The sequence below is a fragment of the Capronia coronata genome (genome assembly GCF_000585585.1).
Source record: "Capronia coronata CBS 617.96 chromosome Unknown acBCG-supercont1.2, whole genome shotgun sequence".
Lineage (NCBI taxonomy): Eukaryota > Fungi > Ascomycota > Eurotiomycetes > Chaetothyriales > Herpotrichiellaceae > Capronia > Capronia coronata.
The window spans coordinates 3,709,894-3,728,825 of NW_006912894.1; the positions used below are offsets into that span (position 1 = coordinate 3,709,894).

At 54.0% G+C, this 18,932-nt stretch overlaps 5 protein-coding genes across 5 annotated transcripts; 2 read left to right on the forward strand and 3 right to left on the reverse strand.

Annotated features, from left to right (window-relative positions):
* Positions 1–816: 816 nt before the first annotated feature.
* On the reverse strand, positions 817–2,624 carry A1O1_03017 (uncharacterized protein; the record flags this gene model as incomplete). Its single annotated transcript, XM_007723925.1, has 3 exons — positions 817–1,113; positions 1,186–1,598; positions 1,655–2,624. The coding sequence occupies 3 exons, from the start codon at positions 2,622–2,624 to the stop codon at positions 817–819; spliced, it is 1,680 nt and encodes a 559-aa protein (XP_007722115.1).
* Positions 2,625–4,501: 1,877 nt separating this feature from the next.
* Positions 4,502–7,351, forward strand: A1O1_03018 (uncharacterized protein; the record flags this gene model as incomplete). The annotated part of the gene is made up of 1 exon (XM_007723926.1): positions 4,502–7,351. One exon carries the CDS (start codon positions 4,502–4,504, stop codon positions 7,349–7,351), a length of 2,850 nt encoding a protein of 949 aa, XP_007722116.1.
* Positions 7,352–8,515: 1,164 nt separating this feature from the next.
* On the forward strand, positions 8,516–10,336 carry A1O1_03019 (succinyl-CoA:alpha-ketoacid-CoA transferase; the record flags this gene model as incomplete). The annotated part of the gene is made up of 3 exons (XM_007723927.1): positions 8,516–8,605; positions 8,691–10,058; positions 10,208–10,336. The coding sequence occupies 3 exons, from the start codon at positions 8,516–8,518 to the stop codon at positions 10,334–10,336; spliced, it is 1,587 nt and encodes a 528-aa protein (XP_007722117.1).
* Positions 10,337–11,997: 1,661 nt separating this feature from the next.
* A1O1_03020 (uncharacterized protein) lies at positions 11,998–14,700 on the reverse strand (the record flags this gene model as incomplete). The annotated part of the gene is made up of 1 exon (XM_007723928.1): positions 11,998–14,700. The coding sequence occupies one exon, from the start codon at positions 14,698–14,700 to the stop codon at positions 11,998–12,000; it is 2,703 nt and encodes a 900-aa protein (XP_007722118.1).
* Positions 14,701–15,615: 915 nt separating this feature from the next.
* A1O1_03021 (IQ domain-containing protein containing GTPase activating protein) lies at positions 15,616–18,066 on the reverse strand (the record flags this gene model as incomplete). Its single annotated transcript, XM_007723929.1, has 3 exons — positions 15,616–15,770; positions 15,828–17,673; positions 17,725–18,066. The coding sequence occupies 3 exons, from the start codon at positions 18,064–18,066 to the stop codon at positions 15,616–15,618; spliced, it is 2,343 nt and encodes a 780-aa protein (XP_007722119.1).
* Positions 18,067–18,932: the final 866 nt, after the last annotated feature.

Here is an 18,932-nt window from a genome sequence, read left to right on the forward strand (position 1 = left end):
CTACCACAAAGCTATTGGCTTCTTGCTCCGTCGCTCTCGTAACCCCGGTCTGCGGCTTCGGTCAGGTCCAGCACCCGAGGTGTTGAAGTAGGCCCGTTGAAGTTGTCGGGTCCGTTGACATGCCAGTGCTTGGCAATGCTTCCCAGTCTGACACTCCGGAAGAGAGTGATTCCGAGGATGACATACGAGGATGACCGGTAAATGAGAGGTCTCTTTTGGTGCCATGGGTATGAGATAGGTTGCTGCTAGCAGAACAGAGTTTGTAGAGTGGCTGTTGTGTCCTGCGGGTAGAAGCGTGGCCGTGGATGAATGGAGTTGGTGGGTCATCCGGGGGTGGGTTGCTGAGTACGTATTCTCAGAGTACAGAGTATATCTTCCTTACTACTGTGTATACAGTATATATATATAGTACCTAGGCATCTACGCCGGTGGACTGTGGGTGTGTGGAAGGTTTTCACGCCATAACTACCCTACTTCAGCCTTACGATCGACATGCGTTCTCACGTCTTGGACATAACAGGGTATGCTGGGATTTTTGATATGGCTCCTTTCGAAACGCTCCCTTGTCCTCCGCAGACCAGACAATGAATGCCACCCCAGCCCATGGGATGATGATATGAAGGTAGGTGGGTCTGGACAAAAAGGGAAATACGTAGTGTCGAAGAAACAGAAATGGGCCTTCTTTCCACACATCTTCCTGGTGGTCCCGACACGATCCCTCCAGTCTTGATGATATGAACCCGTCGAAGGCCGGAGCTCCATCCGTCCGGCGAGGCTGAGATACCATCTCATGCTTGGCCACATCCAAACCATGCTCTACTCTCCCGCCTTGACCTTATCGACTTTCGGCCTCTCTGGACTCTCACTTGTACTAGCATCATCAATGGGCCGACCTTGACTGATAACGCTCGCTCGACGCTCTTTTGCAGCTTGTTCTTTGGCCAAGAACCGTTCTTGTTCCCGTCGACTCTTCTTCAAGTCCACGAAGAAGAACAGCAGACCAAAGCTCAAGAGGCTGAGACCAAAGAGAAAGTAGAAAGGCAGACTGTTGTTCCCTTTCGGATCCGCGTCGATGATTGCGCTGGAGATCAGAGGTCCAACAAACGCAGATGTCTTGAAGGAACAGAAGAAGAAGAATCAGTTGATCATTTATCAAGTATGGAGGGATGTGAATGTCCAACATACCTTGCCCATAACCGAGTATAGACTGAAGAAGAGGAACTCCTTGCCACGTGGCGTTACCTCGCTGATCATCGTCTGGCTATAGGCATACCACTGGCAGACGAACAACCCATAAAAGACCTGGTAGAGCCAAAACTCCCAGGCGTGATGGAAACCGAAGTTAGATTGCCATATGCCAACCATCCCCCAACCGTCGAGCAGAACGATGCCGATCATAACCGCATCGAACATGTTCTTGGTGCTGAGACCATATCGTTTCTGGATCGTCCAAAAACCAAAGATGCCAATTAATTGAGCTGCGATACCCACAATGAGCAAATATGTCAATGTCAACGTATTGTAAGAGACTACCGAGTTTTGAAGGGTTCCAATCACGGTCACAGTGGTGTTCAAAGAGTCGCCGAGTAAGAAATACCCTGTCTATGAGTCAGAGCTTGTGATGGGATATGACTGCGACGGACGAGTGCCTTACCAATGAGATATAGCAAACTCTGCTTCAACTCCCAGATCTGCGTAAATGCACGGTAAAGGTTCCAGAAACCAACGCTGATGATGTTCATGCCAGCTGGCAACTTTTGTCCCGGTCTTCGTTTCTCCAGGATGAACCAGGGGATAGACAGCAGAACCCAGACGCCGGTGGCGTAGGCGATCAGGACGGACAGGCCCCAGAGATTGTTGGCGGCACTTGCATTGACATCCAAAGCAAAAAGAATGCCTACAAGCACGGCGAGAATAATGATTTCTCCCGCACTTTGCATGATGAAAGCAACGTTGTAGATACGGTTGCGGGCCATCATGTCGGCAAAGTCGTAGTCTTCTCGAGTCGTTTCTCCATTCTCATATTGTTCTGCCTTCCGTCGCATGTCTGGCATGTTTCTCGCCAATCCAGGGAATGCCGCTGTCCAGAAGGTGATACACATTTGATAGGCGATCAAGCCGACCATGTACAGCCCGGTCGCAACGGGCCATTTGTCTTCCGTGTGAACTCCTAGCCACCCGAAGCCCAGGGCGAAGGCCACGACAGACCAAAACACCAGGATCCAAGGCCGCCATCGGCCATAATCTGCCATGCTACCAAGCAGAAGGAACAGCACAACTTGGATGGCGAACGATATTCCGTTGGCCAGCAAGACGATACTGTTAATGGTTCGGGAGGCCCCCAGGAATTGAAGCCGGCCACTATCGCCGGCAGCCTCATATAAGAGATCCTGGAAAGAGGTAGGCGCGAAGTTGAACAGGGTCAACCCGTTGTTTCCAATGTAATAGCAGTAATACGCCCAGCGTTCCCATCTTGTGGTCTCGTAATTTGGGTCGAATTGGTCGGGCGCCACGGGACGGTCCTGGTCGACGACGTCGAGACCCAGCTGTTCACTATCTTTCCTTGCATCTGTCGCCTCGGGGGCGGTTGCAGCTGCGGCCAAGCCTGCATTTGCAACAGACATGGTCTTTTGGGGCGCTGGGCGAGTACCGACGCCTACTTCTGCATGTCGATTGCTTGAGATAGACAGGTAGCTGTGTGGGAAAGGAGAGCCATTATTACCTGGGGTATCCTTTGACTTTTGCTAAGCTCACAGGGACTAAAATCCCCAGAAGAGGCGGAGAAGTGCAACAACCCTGCGCCATTATTGTCGGTTCCGTTGCTGATAAGGAGGTGGATTGTATGGCAAGAGCTGGGTATTCAGCCAACAGCCGTGTCCATCTGAACGATTGCACCATGAACGATCCGGAGTCCACCGCAAAATTTGCCCATGTCCAGTTAGTCGCGGGCAATTGGTGGTCGATCTGTAACGTCAGTGGTGCAGGTTACATTCACTGCATTCGTACACTTCATCAGGGGCGCCAGGCATTGGGCAAAGTAGAGGATCCGTTAGTAGTTGCTGCTGCATTTTTGATAAGGTCAGGGATCAATCAGCATGAAGAGGTTGAAATGTGCGCATTTGTCAAGCTAAAAGGTCATTATCATCATTGCTGGGGTTATAGAGATTGGTAGTAGAGTGTTGACATTCAGACGATTGTTGATTGGTGACGAGGATAAATCTTCCATTGTCATTATCGTCACTGCCAAAATACCTTGAAATCAATATCACGTGATACTTCACAGTCACGTGTACAGAGTTTGTCACGACCTTGATAATAAGACGTGACGTCATTTGCTTCTAAAGGTTTCTCGCAGTACATGTTCGATGGAAGGATGCGTCCGGCACGCCTGCCATTATTGATAATCAGTAGAGCGAGACCACCGGCGGCTTCTGGTCTGTAGTAGGGATGCGGAGCACCTACCTAAGGTACTTAGGTAGGTGGGTAAAATCATACACCCTCAGCAGTGCGGACAGCCTCCATGTTGTTATTGTTATTGACGGCATGGCGGTGAGAATGATTATTAAGGTATCTTTTCATGCGTTGATGGAGCAGGTGCCCAGCAGCCAAACAGTTGTGCTGTGGTACTGTATCTAGATGACCAGGCGTATCCTCTACACCGAAGTGTCACCGGCGATGTGTTCTGGGAACATTCCGGATCCTTATAGGAGTCTCGATCTGGGGATTGCGTCAAGTTACAGACACTTGGGTTCTGGGTGAGACAGCCTGGGATGACCATGGCCAGTTCTAGACCGCGACGATCACGTGTAAATCATGGGTCGAGACATGACAGACCATCGACGATGTATCTGGTGGCGTAGAAGGCAATTGGCAGATCATGGCCAGGGACCATGATGGCCAGCAGAGGGCATTGACATGGCTTGGTGCAACCGACACCTATTCTGGCTTAACGCCAGGGTCAACTGGCCCATCCGCCCCGCCAAGCCCAGGAGGATGTGACCATTGGGAGCCAGCATGTCTGGCTTCCTTTTACCGCAATTGCGATCCCGCAGCCTGATGGCCGATCTGTGTGCTCTTTTTTTGCCCTTCTTCCCAAGGCTTCGACGATCGGACCAAACACATACCTGCTACCATTCTCCTTCGACGCCCCCTGCGGTGGGCGTGCTCTGTAGGGAGCGAGAATGGCCAGGTCCGCAGAATGCCACAGCCGCTTCGCCCTGCTCATCTTCCGCGACACTGCTTCGTCGTTCCACGACTGCGCGGAGACTGCCACAACCTGAATAAAACCACCGCAGGTCCCTGACATCCTAATCTGTCCATTATTGATCGAATTAACCACGCAAAATCGGGAGGGAACACAGCATCCTTCCTCAGCCCCCTAACCACGAAACCCCCGCCTAACTCGACGTCACCCATCCACCGACCTCGTCCTCTTCACGTCCTGCCCACCGTCCCAGCTCATCCTCTCGAAAGGGTCAGGCCTCCAAAGCCATGCGACAGCATGGTCGACGAGCCAACCTCAATTGCACCGTCACCTAAGAGGTCTTTCGTCGAGATCAGCGACAACCCGCGCCGTACTTCCCCCTCGCAGTCCAAGTCTCTCCCGAGACATAAGAAAGTCAAGACCGCACACGGCTCAGATGGATCAATTGCAGGCCCCGTCCAACCCGAGGCCGTGGCAGAGACATCTTCCACGGCCCCTGCTGCGGTGGAGAGGGAGTCGAGCAGCGACCAGAGTGCCGAAAAGTGGTTCAAGCGAGCGAACGAGAACGTCAATGGTCCGGCGAAGAAACCAGAGAAGCGTGAAGGTGGAAGGCACTATCCTTCCTCAGCCCTCTGGTATGCTAATGATGGGTTAGATGAGTCGCCTTTTTATATGTCACGCCAGAACAGATACCAGCCTCCGAACCACCTGCGCTCCGTCAATGCCGAGAGTTTTGGCGGCTATCTGGCCAAGGACGACACCGTGGCTGATGAGCTGCGTGAAGTCATTGATGATCTCACGGTGCAAAACAAAAAATTGAAGACTCTCCTCCGGACCCGGCAGCCTCAAGAAAGTCCTGGCAGCAGTGATTCCGAACGCGTCATCGAAGTGCGCACGCATGGCCTCCCGCCCGAGAAGAAGAGAGAGTTGGAAGAGCTTCTGAAAAACTTCAGCACCAGCCTCACTGGCGACAAGCCGGCTCGTCAAAGCCACTCCACGCCTGTTGACGAATCCGCAACAAGCAGCGGTAACGGCGGCGCCTCAGCCGCCAAACTACCACACATGGATCTCACGCACCACACCGACTCTGGTTATGCATCCATGTCCAACTCGGCTCTCAACTCGACGTCCTACTCCGGGGTCCCGAACGACACCGACTCGAAGAGTAAGAAGGACACAGATATCAAGAATTACCTGCACGACATCCCGGATTCCCTCTTCCCACAGAAATCCCTCTCCGTAAGCGACAGCGCGAAGATGGACATGGTGGTGCAGAGGCTAGAGCAGCTTTTCACCGGTAAATTGGCCCTCCCCGGCGACCACAGTCTACCGGATCAACAACAGAAGATTTCTCGCTCAGCTGCCAAGGCAGATCGCCGAGAAGATGAGAAGATGAATCGGGCCTCCAGAGCTGAAGGCACCCGTGAGGCGCACGTCTTCCCACCGGATTCGAAGATCAACCTCGACGCAATCGATCCTCAGCGGCTGGGTCATCAAGGTGGCTACGCGGCTTCCTCTTCTGGGACTCCCAAATCCAACACGGACGTTCCTGGGACTCCGGACCAACGACCCACCCGGCCCCTGGACCTCGACATACATCGGGCACAAGTTGCGTCGGATAACATTCGGTACATCCAGCATTTGGGTTTCTCGTCGCCGCAGGTTGGCTCCGGCGCCGCTGGTCACGCACAGCCATGGATGTACCTGAATCTACTGGTCAGCATGGCCCAGCTCCACACACTCAACGTCACCCCAGCTTTCGTTCGGAAAGCGGTCCAGTCGATGAGTACCAAATTTGAACTCTCCAAAGATGGACACAAGATTCGCTGGAAGGGCGATGCGTCAACAGGCGGCGCGTGGCCAGCCCCTGGGAGTCCAATGGCTCTGCTGGCACGGAACTTGGATGCCATGGGCGAAGACGGCGGCACGCAGCGAGGCGGCAGGAGCGCCACGAGCACAGTCAACGATGGTACACCGGTGTCGCTGACCGACGACAGAGGGCCGCAGGAAATGATGAGCACGACATCGAAGCGGCAAGACTCGACGACCTCATCGTCCAACCTGGCCGTGGGGAAACCTTCGACGCTGTCCAAGACCCCGTCATCGTTTGACTACCGGCCATTGGTGTATCACAAGAAGACGAGGAACTCGAACTCGCTCATCCCTCAGAAGTCGTACTTAGATTCGTCCAGTTCGTCTGGTGACTTGTCACCCGATTCGACTGGTCTGGCCCATGTGTTGGGCCGGCCAACATTGGGACAGAGTACAGAGTTTCGTCCAGGGTTTCTCACCTTTTTCAGCAATCCGTACTTCTTCGTCGATTTGAGCGGGGATAAAACCCCCGCGGCGTCCAAGTCTGACGTTCACTCTTGCTCGGAAGGCTTCTTGGGGACTCCGGAACAGCCGGCGGGTGTAGATGACACCCTTCGAGATGCATCAGCTTGCTATTTTATCCAGCAGAGCGACGGAGGACAGTCCGACAACCTCGTCGCGCAATTTCGTTGTCCTGATCTCCATTGGCATATCTCACCGATCACCGCAGCGGGTGAAGATGAGACGCAACCCATCGAATTGCCTGCCTCTGGGATCGGTGGCGTTATCCCGGAAGACAACTTCGCGTTGGACGTAAAGATCGAAAGAGTAAGGCTTCAGTGTCCGGCAACCGGGATTACGGGAACGCGGAAGCCATCTCTTTACGCTTACCGGGTTATCCAATGCACGAAGCTGGAGCTCCAGCCACCCCGCCTTCCGCCGCCAAGCTATGTTTTCTTCACGAGCTCGTCGTCCAGCGGGGAACAGGATTATCTGGAGGCCGATGCCTCTAGTGAGACCTCTGACGCCGATGAGTCTCCTGCGCTGGCAGGCTACTTGTGGAAGTGGTCGTCAAGCTCGTCCAACGAGCGGCGAGCTGGCGAGGATCTTTCCGAGGACAGCTCGCTGGGTGCCTTGCAGGCAGCGCGGGCGAGGAGCGCGAATGCCGAAGGCGGACGTGCGGAAGATCTGGATATTCTCACCACCCAAACGGGAGCCACCGTGAATGGCAGTCTTGCAGCGACAGCAGGTGCAAGCTACAGCGCGGCCTCGCTGGCCGATGCCGAGCGGGTTGGTGGGGGAGAGGTGTCGCTCAGCGGCATGGATTTCGAGTGAAGTCGCCGGGTTGGACGACATGGCAGTTTCTCACGTATATGTTATTGAGATACCCCTTATCATCTTGGGCCCTTTTTTTTCCACACGCGGATAGCATGGCGACGGTGTAATTCGGTTTTCTGGAGAAACCACGAAACGAGACGATACCCTCACTTGTCACAGCTTTGCCCTGAGGCTGAATCACTCTTGATGACTAGGGTGACCATATATTATCACTAAGTCAGGGTTATGAAATACTATATGACACGGTGCCTGGGTACCGTACAATCCTCGACCAAACTTTCATTCCTTCGACCAGATTGACCTAGTGCTCTTGAGTCATGTTAATCCCTCCCTCTAGTCTTGTACGTGGCAATTCGCTGTGGACTACAAAGTCGTGTTGCATCGGATGCGTGCAATGTCCGAGGGAGAGCCGTACACGGGTATAGCCGGGTGAGGCTCGGAGGAGACAGGCTCTCAGGCTTGGATGTCTTAGAAGCCCTTTGCGTTAGGGGTATGTGGAAGATCAATCTGATAGAATGCAGTCAAGTCATCGGATTTCAGGAACAGGAAACGACCGAGAATGCCACATCTGGCGCCGCGCATGGTCCGTATCATTATTGGTAGAGAATGAATGAATGAATGAAATGAATTAATACCGTTGGGAGGTATTCGAATGGAGCAGGTAAGAAGGTTGTACACTGTAGGTGGTTGTGCGTCCCCCACGTTCCGCAGTGCCTTATCCGTCTGCGCCTCTGGTTCTCGTGCCCCATCGGATGTGTACCGCCCGGCCACAGGCCCCAAGGCCTTCACAGCTACGGTTTGGTATGGTGTATTTCTTTCTATTCCTATTATTGCTAGGCTCAGGAGGAATAATTCCGAGCTGTTTGCCGGATGGCACGCCCTCCCCGCCGATACCGACAAGCTCGCCTCCACGTTCAAGTTTGCACAGGCCGATGGATGCTCGGATAGCCCTTTCTACTTTCTGTTGTCGTCGAGGTTCCCTTCCACGGCTTCCCCACACTCATATCATCCACTTACACTGCCCTTGGACGTTGTCCTCTCTTCTTCTATAGCTCCAATCCTCTCGCCCGCCTTCGTCCCTGGCTGTCGTTGTATTCCCTTCTCTTCTTGAGGTCGACCAGAGGCCATCCATCACTCCCGAGACTGAAACCAAGGGTCACCATGTCTTTCCTTGACTCTACCATGCGCGTCCCTACGCAGGCATCGAGGTGTTGGCGGACAGCACGATACTTTATACGCAACCAGCGAAAGGTAACTAGCCAGTGATTCATTGGTTCTCCCTGAAACAACAACTGTGACTGTGACTGTGGCTGACGGACAACATTGATGAATACAGCAAAATCTCCTGCTGGCACGGTCCTTCTCATCGACCCTCGGCCGCAATGAAATCAACAAGGTGGTGCCGTCGGCGGCGGAGGCCATCAAGGACATGAAATCCGACAGCATCGTGCTCTGTGGAGGGTTTGGTCTTTGCGGTGTCCCCGACACGTTGATCAACGAGGTGGCCAAGACGCCGTCGATCACTGGGCTGACGGCGGTGTCGAACAATGCCGGGATCCCCGGGGCCGGGCTCGGGCAGTTGCTGGAGAGCCGACAGGTCAAGAAGATGATTGCCAGCTACGTGGGCGAAAACAAGGTGCTGGAGCGCATGTATCTGACGGGCGAATGTGAGCTCGAACTCACGCCGCAGGGCACGCTGGCAGAGCGGTGTGCGGCGGGCGGCAAGGGAATTCCGGCCTTCTACACGCCGGCGGCGTTCGGCACTGTGGTGCAGACGGGCGAGATCCCGCTGCGGCACAACGCCGACGGCACCGTGGCGGCGTTCGGCAAGCCGCGTGACGTCAAGGTGTTCAACGGCAAGAGCTACGTGATGGAGGAGGCCATCCCGGGCGACTACGCCTTCGTCAAGGCCTACCGGGCCGACAAGCTGGGCAACTGCCAGTTCCGGCTGGCGGCGCACAACTTCAACGGCGCCATGGGCCGCAACGCCAAGGTCACCATCGTCGAGGCCGAGCACATTGTCGAGGTAGGCGAAATCGACCCCGTCGCCGTGCACCTGCCGGGCATCTACGTCAAAAAAGTCATCCAGTCGACCACAGAAAAGAAGATTGAAAAGTACGTCCATCGTAAAGAAGAAGGCGCCGACGCCGTCAAGGACAGCCTGGGCAAGGGCGACACCGCGTCCAAGCGCGAGCGCATCGTCAAGCGCGCCGCAAAGGAGTTCCAGAACGGCATGTACGCCAACCTGGGCATCGGCATGCCCATGCTGGCCCCGTCCTTCGTCGACCCCTCGGTCGAGGTCCAGCTGCAGTCGGAGAACGGCATTTTGGGCTTGGGCCCCTACCCCAGGAAAGGCGAGGAGGACCCGGATCTGATCAACGCCGGCAAGGAGACCGTCACCCTGCTGCCAGGCGCCTCGTGCTTCGGCTCCGAAGAGTCCTTCGGCATGATCCGCTCCGGCCGCATCAACATGTCCATGTTGGGCGCCATGCAGGTCTCCGCCCGCGGCGACCTCGCCAACTGGATGTTGCCCGGTAAGGTCAAGGGCTTCGGCGGCGCCATGGATCTCGTCTCCAACCCGGAGAAGACAAAGGTCGTCGTCCTCATGGAACACACCGACAAGAGGGGCAACCCGAAGATCCTGAAACAGTGCGAATTCCCTCTCACCGGTAGAGCCTGTGTCAGTCGCATCATCACCGAGTTGGTAAGTTCTTACAGAAATACCCCTGTTACAAACAAAAACCACAGACGAAACGCGTCTGCAATCATCAAATCCCGTTCCCTGCTGTTCCTGACGCGTCTTGACTGCGTCTGCTGTTCTTTGACTAACGATATTTTCTTCTTTCTATCTAGGCCGTCTTCGACATCGACTTCACCAAGGGCCTGACTCTCATCGAGATCGCCGAAGGCGTGACCGTCGACGAGATCAAGTCCAAGACCGAAGCGCCGTTCGAGGTCGCCGCCGATCTCAAGACTTTCTAGATCTAGCCATGGAAAGTGCCGTGTCCAATTGCATTCACCGCACGTTGGAAGAGCTACTTCTCGGTATGACCGTGAGAGAAGTCCGCCCGAAAACGGACAGCCCCCCAGCCCGAAGCCGACCAAGACATGCTCTTATCTGAAAACCCCCTTACATACAACCCCCTGTCCTCGAATGCTGGACCGCGGGGTGATTTGCTTGCTATATTCCCTCCAGCTTTGGAGGCGTCTCTCAATTCGATCCAACAAAAAAAGCTGACGACCAAGACGATTGGGACTACCTACTATCAGCTCCAACCCGCGTACTTATTGGCAGTGGCATGATCGGAGTTCATCAGGACAGGCAATCCTTGGAAGATCGAAAAGCGACACCGGAAGGGATGGCTCTGCTGGGACTACTACTACTAGTACTGGGGACGACGAGGCCATGGGACTGACTGATTCAATCAGCAACCCCCGTTCCCCCCTGCGCGTGCGTGCCGTATATAGCCTTGCTCGTGTTTTGCTCCACCACATATTCATATTGTGTGGCACATATCTTAAAAGATGCTTGGAGTTGACGTGGGACAATCAATGATCCTTCTTGAAAGACTTACTAGCTGTAGTCTGTCGGCTTATAGGTTACTTGAGTCCTACCATCTCCCCTTGCTACGCTGTCCCGTTCATCAGTTGCTCGCAGTAGTACAGTCAGTGGTGGGACTCAAACTATTCGTCCTTTGCTTGAATCCAGGTCGCTTGTGATACTAATCATGCTTCCTATGAACGCCTTTCCGCACCTTTCAGGCAGACTATAGCTGGAAAGAGATAGAGAGAAACAGAAACAGAACTGGGTTTCATGGAATTATTATTTTTCGCATTATTAGTCTCATTGCTGGATCTCGAGCACAATTAATTGTTTCTTGCAACCTGTCAGTGCAACCTGTCAGCTCGTAATATGCCCTCGCCTTTGTCCCTTGGAATCTTCTTTTTTTCCATTTCCGACCATATGTTGGCAGACAGACCTTCCATTCAGGCGTAGCTCAATTATCCATTTCACATTCGCAAACAGGGTAGGCTTCATCCCAGAAATTAGTGCACATCGGTGCGAAGTCGGTACCGTGCAATGCCTCGATCGGTTTCACTCTGTCTTCTCGCTGAGATTACGAGAACCACAAAGGAAGCAATCAAGGATCGGTTGGTGGGTGAAGACTCGGCTAACAGCAACATGCTCTGCATTGGCCCCCGTCCCACTCGAACGAAGGCAGAACATGGCACTCGAGCAGCGCCAGAGTCTCCACCTTGCCCCTACGGCAGACACCACTCCGTCATGGCGGATCATGATTCGACTCACGGCCGAAAGAGAGAACCCGTCATGTCACAAGGAAGATGCCGAATGTTTGCCCCATGTTGATGGATAAGGCAAGGTACAGAAAGCATATCAGGTCAGGTATCAAGTCCAGCAAGAACTGATTCGTCGTGCGCGCAATGATCTAACTCTCCAGCTAGTTCCGAAAAGCGCAAGTGCAGCAAATTAAGCAAGAGTGTGGTGGGATTGACAAAGGGGCGTGTTGATTTCGACTTCTTGTCGACCGTAAGATGATGCCTCAAGTGAGAACGACACAGAAGGTTTGGGATGGCACCATCAGATCCTTTCGAATGGCCTTGACGGCTCGCTGTCCTCAGTCTCAACGTTCAGTGAGTTCCTTGGCAGCTTCACGGTCCTCCTCGATCATCTCGATGGCAGTGGCGATATCACCCGCTGCGGCACTGGCATAGATGGTCAGTCGTGACATCTCGTTGCAGTCCTCGACGCCGTAGCCCATTGCTTTGAGATTTTTGACACATAAGTCAACCAAGGCGGTAGAGGTCGGGGCAGGTGCGGAGGCGCCAGATCGACCTCTTGGTCGGGTGTACGGGGTCGGAGTAATGATTGGTGACAGAGTCAGACTTGGACGTGCCATACGGGACGAGGTGGTTGAGAGTGCCGGGCGTCCAGCTTCGGGACTGGAGTCTTTGTAGCGGACTTGAGTATCGATGGGAATTGTCAATGACGAGAGACGAGTCTGGGTCGGAACCGGTGGGGCAAGGCCAACAGTCGTGGAGTCGCTGCTTGGGCGAACCACAGATGGTTTCGTGGTCAAGCCGTCGAAACTGGGTCGGAAGAAATCTGCATGGCGGGCTCGCAGGCGACTGAATTGGGGAGAATGTCCAGCCACGTGTCGGTAACGGGCACTTGTGCTCTGGGCTCTAGAAAGAGCATCAGCATGACGTGCGGCAGAGATTGGTGGAGAGCAAGACCAGTCGCCATTACCAGGTGCGTAGGGATATGTGAAATCCTCGGGCTGGCCATTGGGTCGACGATCTTCTGCGGTCAATGTGGAATGGGTCGGACGTCTCTTGTCAAGAGCTGGGTAGTCATTCGAAGTCATCCAGGTAGGAGTGTAGGCAGCAGATCGTCCTCCGGCAGGGCGGTCAGAGTGATGGGAAATGAGTGGCACCAGTGGGTCAAATGGTCCGTTGAGTCTTGCAGCAGGATTGGTGCCGCCCACAGTATGGTATCTGCGTGGAAGAGAAGCTGTTTCTGCACGGTGGTACATGTCGCTGATAGGACCATAGGCGCGCTGCGAAAGACCTTCTGATATCTCGGCGCGAGTGGATGCAGCCGAAATATTAGGAGCAACACTAATGATTGAGTCCAAGTAGGATTGGGTGGTCGCGGCACCGACAGGATGCAGTTCTTCTGCCTTGTGCTCCGGCCAGGCTCCTGGGACAGACGTCGGTGGCAATGCGGTGTTGTTCTTGATGTCTGGCATGGCTCCTTTGCTCTTCTTTCCTGCTTGTTCTAAGACGAGATCGTCCTCCACCGAAGGCTTCTTGTAAACCTCGGTCTTTCTGGACTTGGGCACATCTCCAGGTGATGTCACACCGACAGCGGCGTTGTACCTACTGTCCTGCTTCTCATCGAAAGTGGCTACCGGCTTCAAGCGGGTCTGTTGCTCAAACTGTCCGATAGTAGGATAACGGGTGGAAGCCGAAGCCGCGTTCATACCAGTGTGATTGAGGGAAGAAGGGACCTGAGACTTATTATGCAACCCTCCAACACTCTTTGCTTTTCGGAGCGACAGCAATGGAGGGTATCTAGCAGAGAAGTCAGGTTCGGACGGTTCCAAATCGAGGATCGACGCTTTCGTATTTGAGGGACGCAGTGCCTCAGTCTCGGTTAAATACGACCCGACTGAGTGCAGAGGGTTGTGCTGTGATCGCTCGGACAACATCGGCTTCTGAGTGCCAGGGAGATGGAACGAGATCTTCGAGCCGGAGCATCTTCGAGCCGGAGGAGCTGGCGCATTGACTGAGTCTGCCTTCTGCTCTGCCGAAAAAGGAGTTGTGTCGATGAAGTAGACTTTCTTCGCGCTAGCCTCGGCCTTGAGTGGTGCTTCAGCCTTGCCAGAGACATGGCTTGGTACGAAGGGTGATGGTTGCGCTACGGGCTTGGAGACAGATGTTTCAATCTTGTCGTTTTCTCTGTTGGCCTTGTAGTGATCGAGCCCAAGATCAAGTGTGGCCAAAACTTCGCGCCCAAGTTCACCAACATCTGCTATGATCGCTTTCAACCCGCTCAGGAGATCCTCCACCGGGACAGGTTCTGCCTTGGCCGTCTTGTCGGCGACCTGCCGCAGACCAACGGCGGCTGTGTCGAGCATGTTTGCTATGGGGGCGAGACTCAAGCCCAAGTTATCGAAGAGTTCGAACAGTTGGTTGTCGGACCAGCTTGAGCCTTTGTCCGAGGACCGGCCTGACTTCGGTGCAGTTGGGGTGGCACCACTGGTGGCATGCTCCGACATTGCTGGAGGTGCGTTCAGGTTGCTCAAGAGAGAATCTTTCGTCGATTGATCTGGCTTGACAATGACCTGGCCCATGCTGGCTTCGTGTGCGGATGCTTTGGGGGCGGACTGAGATTGGGGTGAGGTCGACTCATATTGGTTGACTTTCCCAGCAGTTGCAGGCGGACCACCACTGGTCATCTTCTTGCTCGTGTATGCCTCGTAGTTCTTCCACGTAGTCAAGCTCTTGCCGTTGTGCTGAATATCAAAGATATGCATCATGCTATCTTCGGCATCCGGGCTGGTCTTCAGTGGCATGGGGATGGGCATGGTTGAATGTCGGGCAGGTTCATCGAGACGTTGTTCCAGCTCGAACGAACTTCCGACTGTGATGAGCTCGCCATCATCATCGTCCATGTAGGAGAGAACGACATCAGGCTCGGTCTGGACGGTGGAATCGTACTGATGGGCTGTGATCTGGACGACGGCTGGAGGCGTCTCAGCACCGTTCAAGTCTCGTATGGCAAATGCCGGGAGCAACGGCTGAGGGCACGAGTCGGCCATGACGAATCGCCCTGTACGATCAAGAAAGGATATCGATCAATCCAGAAGTCGAGGAGATCTCATAAGGTGGACTAGAGAGAGGGAGAGGGAGGATTCAAGAGATACTCTTGCCAAAGAGGAGGAGTCGAGAAGGATGAATGGGTGAGAAACGAGGCTGCCGTGAAACTCGAGTAACGTGGATAGCAGGCAGCAGGTTTGGCCTGCGGACGCGGACACAGGAGGATCAACGCCGACACACGCCTCTAGCCTCTCACCCCGCACTTTCAGGCAGGCATCGTTCCCGGTGTGGATGATGATGGTGATAATCATGTGAAATGGGGCTCAGGCCTGATGATGCCTGCTATCCACCCTGTGTTCCACTTCATACCGAGACACCTCGACACCTAGATCCTGGCGATCTACATCTCCTGCGCACCTGCGTGTAGAATCTTCAAGTCTACTTTACTTTCTTCCAGTAACAAAGATCTCTCAACTACAAGGGGCGGGTGATTCCATTCAGATCAATTTGCACCAATCCCCCACGAAATGCTTCCTACTACTAGTACAGTGGTATCCTTCCGAATTCATCTGGCTCGTTCAATGCAGCCGCCGCGCCCGCATCGCCTTCCAGATTACACCCTATGTAAATCAACTCTCCTCAAGCGCGTCCAATAACAAGCAAACAATTCCTTCAACCGTCATCCCTGTCCGCCGGTATATTACAATTCCAAGATCAACTGGGTTGCGTAACAAAACAATGGTGGACAAGGCCATGGCCCTTGCCAGCGAAGTGCCGGATAACTCGAGCAATGCTTCACTTCGATTGCTCCGGTCGGGTGCGCGTCGTTTTTCGTCGTCATAATCTCAGGAGGCTCTCTCGGCCGCCATGGTTCCTGTCCTGTGGGCGTAGATGACATAGATCGTGATGGGCTGTCTTTACTTCTTCCTCGCAAACCTCTTGTTGAGGAGAGCGAGGACTTTTGAAACGTCGAATTGGACGTACTCCAGGTCGAGGTCATCCTGACCATCCTTTTGCATTTCGAGCAAATCGTCCAACTTCAGGTCTAGTTCAAGCAGACCCCGAGCACGCCCTGTCTGGCTGTTAGCCGCAAAACTCGACAGTGGCAGGTTGGAACGTTGAAACTCACCTTTGTAATGCAGGCTGATGACAAAGGTGCCCGCAAGAGGGCTCCGGAACATGAAGTAGATGTTGCCCCGTCGATTTTCTGGCACATTGCTTCTCGTAATGACCCCGTCCTTCTCCAGCTGGGCGTGGGTAAACTTGTACGGGCCCAATTCCCGAACCTTTTCGGCCTTGCCTCTCCTTGCTCCCTCTGACTGGCTTCGGACATTGTGCAAGTAGTTCTTGTACGTATCGAGCTGAGAAAGCAAGTAGGCGTTGTGGTCCCGAATCGTCTTGTAGACATCTTCCAATTTGATCGTCTCTTCAAGCACTTTCTCTTTCATGGAACCAAGGTGGGCAAGTTCTTGCTCCACCTCGTCGCGCAGGATGGCGTAGTCGTCTGCGGGATCAATCACACCCATTGCAGACAGTTGTGATAGCAGCTCCATGCAGCGGATGCCCTTGCGCACCATGACCGCGTCGTTCTTCAAGGTCCCCGCCGCCTCTGCGATGCGGTCAAGGCGTAACGGTCGCCGCATAACAGCCGCGCTTGATGGCAGAGTCCGCATGATCTGCACAAAGGTGCTCTTGGCTTCCATGAAGAAGATTTCTTCCTGAGTGATGTCGAGCGCATGAGTGAGGTCATCGAACGACGCTTCCCACTTGCTGAAGAGCGGAAGAGTGATTGCCCTGTTCTCCTTCCTAGGCAGTTGGGGAGGGGCCGGGCCAAGTTCCTGGAGCAAGATACCGAGGTGAGAGGAGGGATCTTTGGCCAACTCGGCGCTGTGCTTTTCGAGCAAAGCATGAGTGGCATAGACCTCGTTCAAGCTGATCTGCAGCTCGAGGTCACGCTTGGACAGTGCAACGTAGTTGTCCATCTCCAAGCTCTCATAGAAATCTTGGACCTCGCAAAGATCAAGCAAGAATTTGTTGCAACGATCCTTGTTCCGCTGGATAAAAGGTTGCAACTTGGCCATATATGGTTCCTTTGCATATGAAGGCTTGTTCGCCAGATTCTGGAGCATCTTGGCAATGTAAGTAAGCGTCCGTTTTGGCTTTTCATCCGGTACTCGTTCTATCAGCATGTATGACTTCGGTGTGACGATGGCGGGATTGATGAACCGCAAGAAGAAGAATCCGCCAATCAAGGTGCAGATTGATTGATCTTGAGCTTCGGGATACTTGCGACGAGAGAGATTCCGGATCTGTTTGCAGATCCAGCGGATCCCGTACGGGGTGTCCTCCAAACAATCAATGATCGCGGACAGGAACCCCTCCGCGACCTCGGTCAGCATTTTGAGCCGGGGCGCAATGATCGCTTGAACTTGCACGTTCTCGGCCGCAAATTCGGCCGTCACAGACCTCGGCAGATCATCTGGTAGCGAACCGGTATCTTGTTCGATCTGTTTAACCATGGCCTCATAAACTTTCAGCGGATTAATTTCGAGGTCCACATCGTTTAGCTCCGTCAGGGAGTTGATCTTCTCCGCAAGGACCTCCTTCAGAAAGCTCTGGCCTGGACCGCGTCTGGTGTAGGTCGTCATCATTCTTGAGACGGGCGTATTCTGCCGCAGTAAGGACGAGTATTCAGGGGTCGTCTCGAACTGGTGTGTCAGGACTGATTGAAACATGGTCAAGAGCAGATGTTCCTCTCGACTTTCGTACTGATTTCCGTAAATGGTGAACATCACCGTCTGCAAGAGGGAATCTATTTCGGCCATGGTGACCAAGCGACACAGGTGGGCGATGTGTCGAGGTTCCGATTGTAGCATGAAAAGAAGATTGCCGTACTTCTGCGTCTTGTCGTCGTTTGGAAACGAGCCTTCCTGCAGTTCAGCAGCGTCATCTAGATGACTGGCGACCTCATTTTGCTGTAAGATGTTAGCTAGGCTCTTCGTCGGCTTGGAAAGATTATCGCATACCTCTTCTAAAGCCATGCGGTTCTGGATCAGGAGGGCAATTCTCGAGTCCAAGTACCGGACATCCTTCTCGAGAACGAAGTTTTTCTTTGACTGATTTGAGATCTTGACTTTCAGGTCCCTTAAGGTGCGTTGTGCTCGGGCGAGATCATCACTAATCTCCAGATCCTTGTCTTTTGCGCTCATGCTGGCATACAGGGCCGTCATGCTAACACGTTTACTTTGGCGCAAAGACCGCGCGCCATCGTGGCTCGAGAAGGTGTTTTGACGGCTGACGGGTTCGAAGGAGGAGTTGGTCGAGGTCGAGCCTCGCGAGGCGGGTTGAAGCATGGTTGCGACAGACATCTCGCTTGTCTTGCTGCGCCGTGCCTTTGGGCGATCTTTCGCACTGGAGACACGTCTAGGAACCTCGGAGCGGATTGAAGAGCTCATTTATTCGGGGCACCAGGTGACAGCTCAAGGGCAAATTATGTGTTGTTGCAGCCTCGGGGGTTGGGTGACTGTAGTGTTGGACGTGTTTCAGAACCGGCCGCAGCTCATCGGGTGCAGCGACGGACGCACAATGCTTCCCTCCAGGATGGAGGCAGCCCGGTTCCCAACAGGGTTCGCAGATTTGATATGTTGGTTCGGCCGGGAATGCAGGCTGTTGCGACCAGCGCGATGGTAGATCAGATTATATTTGCCCTCGCGACAACGCCTCGACAACAAAGGGCAGTAGACGCTCCACCCCAAATAGTATGATGGCGGTCTCTTCCTCTTCCTCTTCCTCTTCCTGACACCGGACGGGCGCGGGAAGATAGCGGTTTCAAGAACTGGTGTGGATGCTATTCAAAGCCAAAGGTATAGACGTGCCGACGGGAGTGGTGCGCAACGCGGTTCGTTCAGGACAAAGTCGTAGGTAGCAGCGGTGGAGTACTGGTTGGCCTGAGCCAGGGATGAGGAAGATAAGAGGGACAAAGAGAACAAGGCAGAGGAACGACGCTGAAGTCGAACAGCGAGCAGAGAGATCAGAAAGTCAGGAACCAGGAACAGCAATGAACGAATGAGGTGGGAGAAGGCGGTGGTGCGCAATGATAGGGAGGATATGGCTGGATGGGTCGGAGGGGGAGTGTCAACCCTCAGGTTCGGTGAGACGCATCCGTGGGAGGACCAGTTGACAGGGGTTGTCCAACGGCCATCTGATCCGGCATGGGACAGAGGAGGAGGAGGAG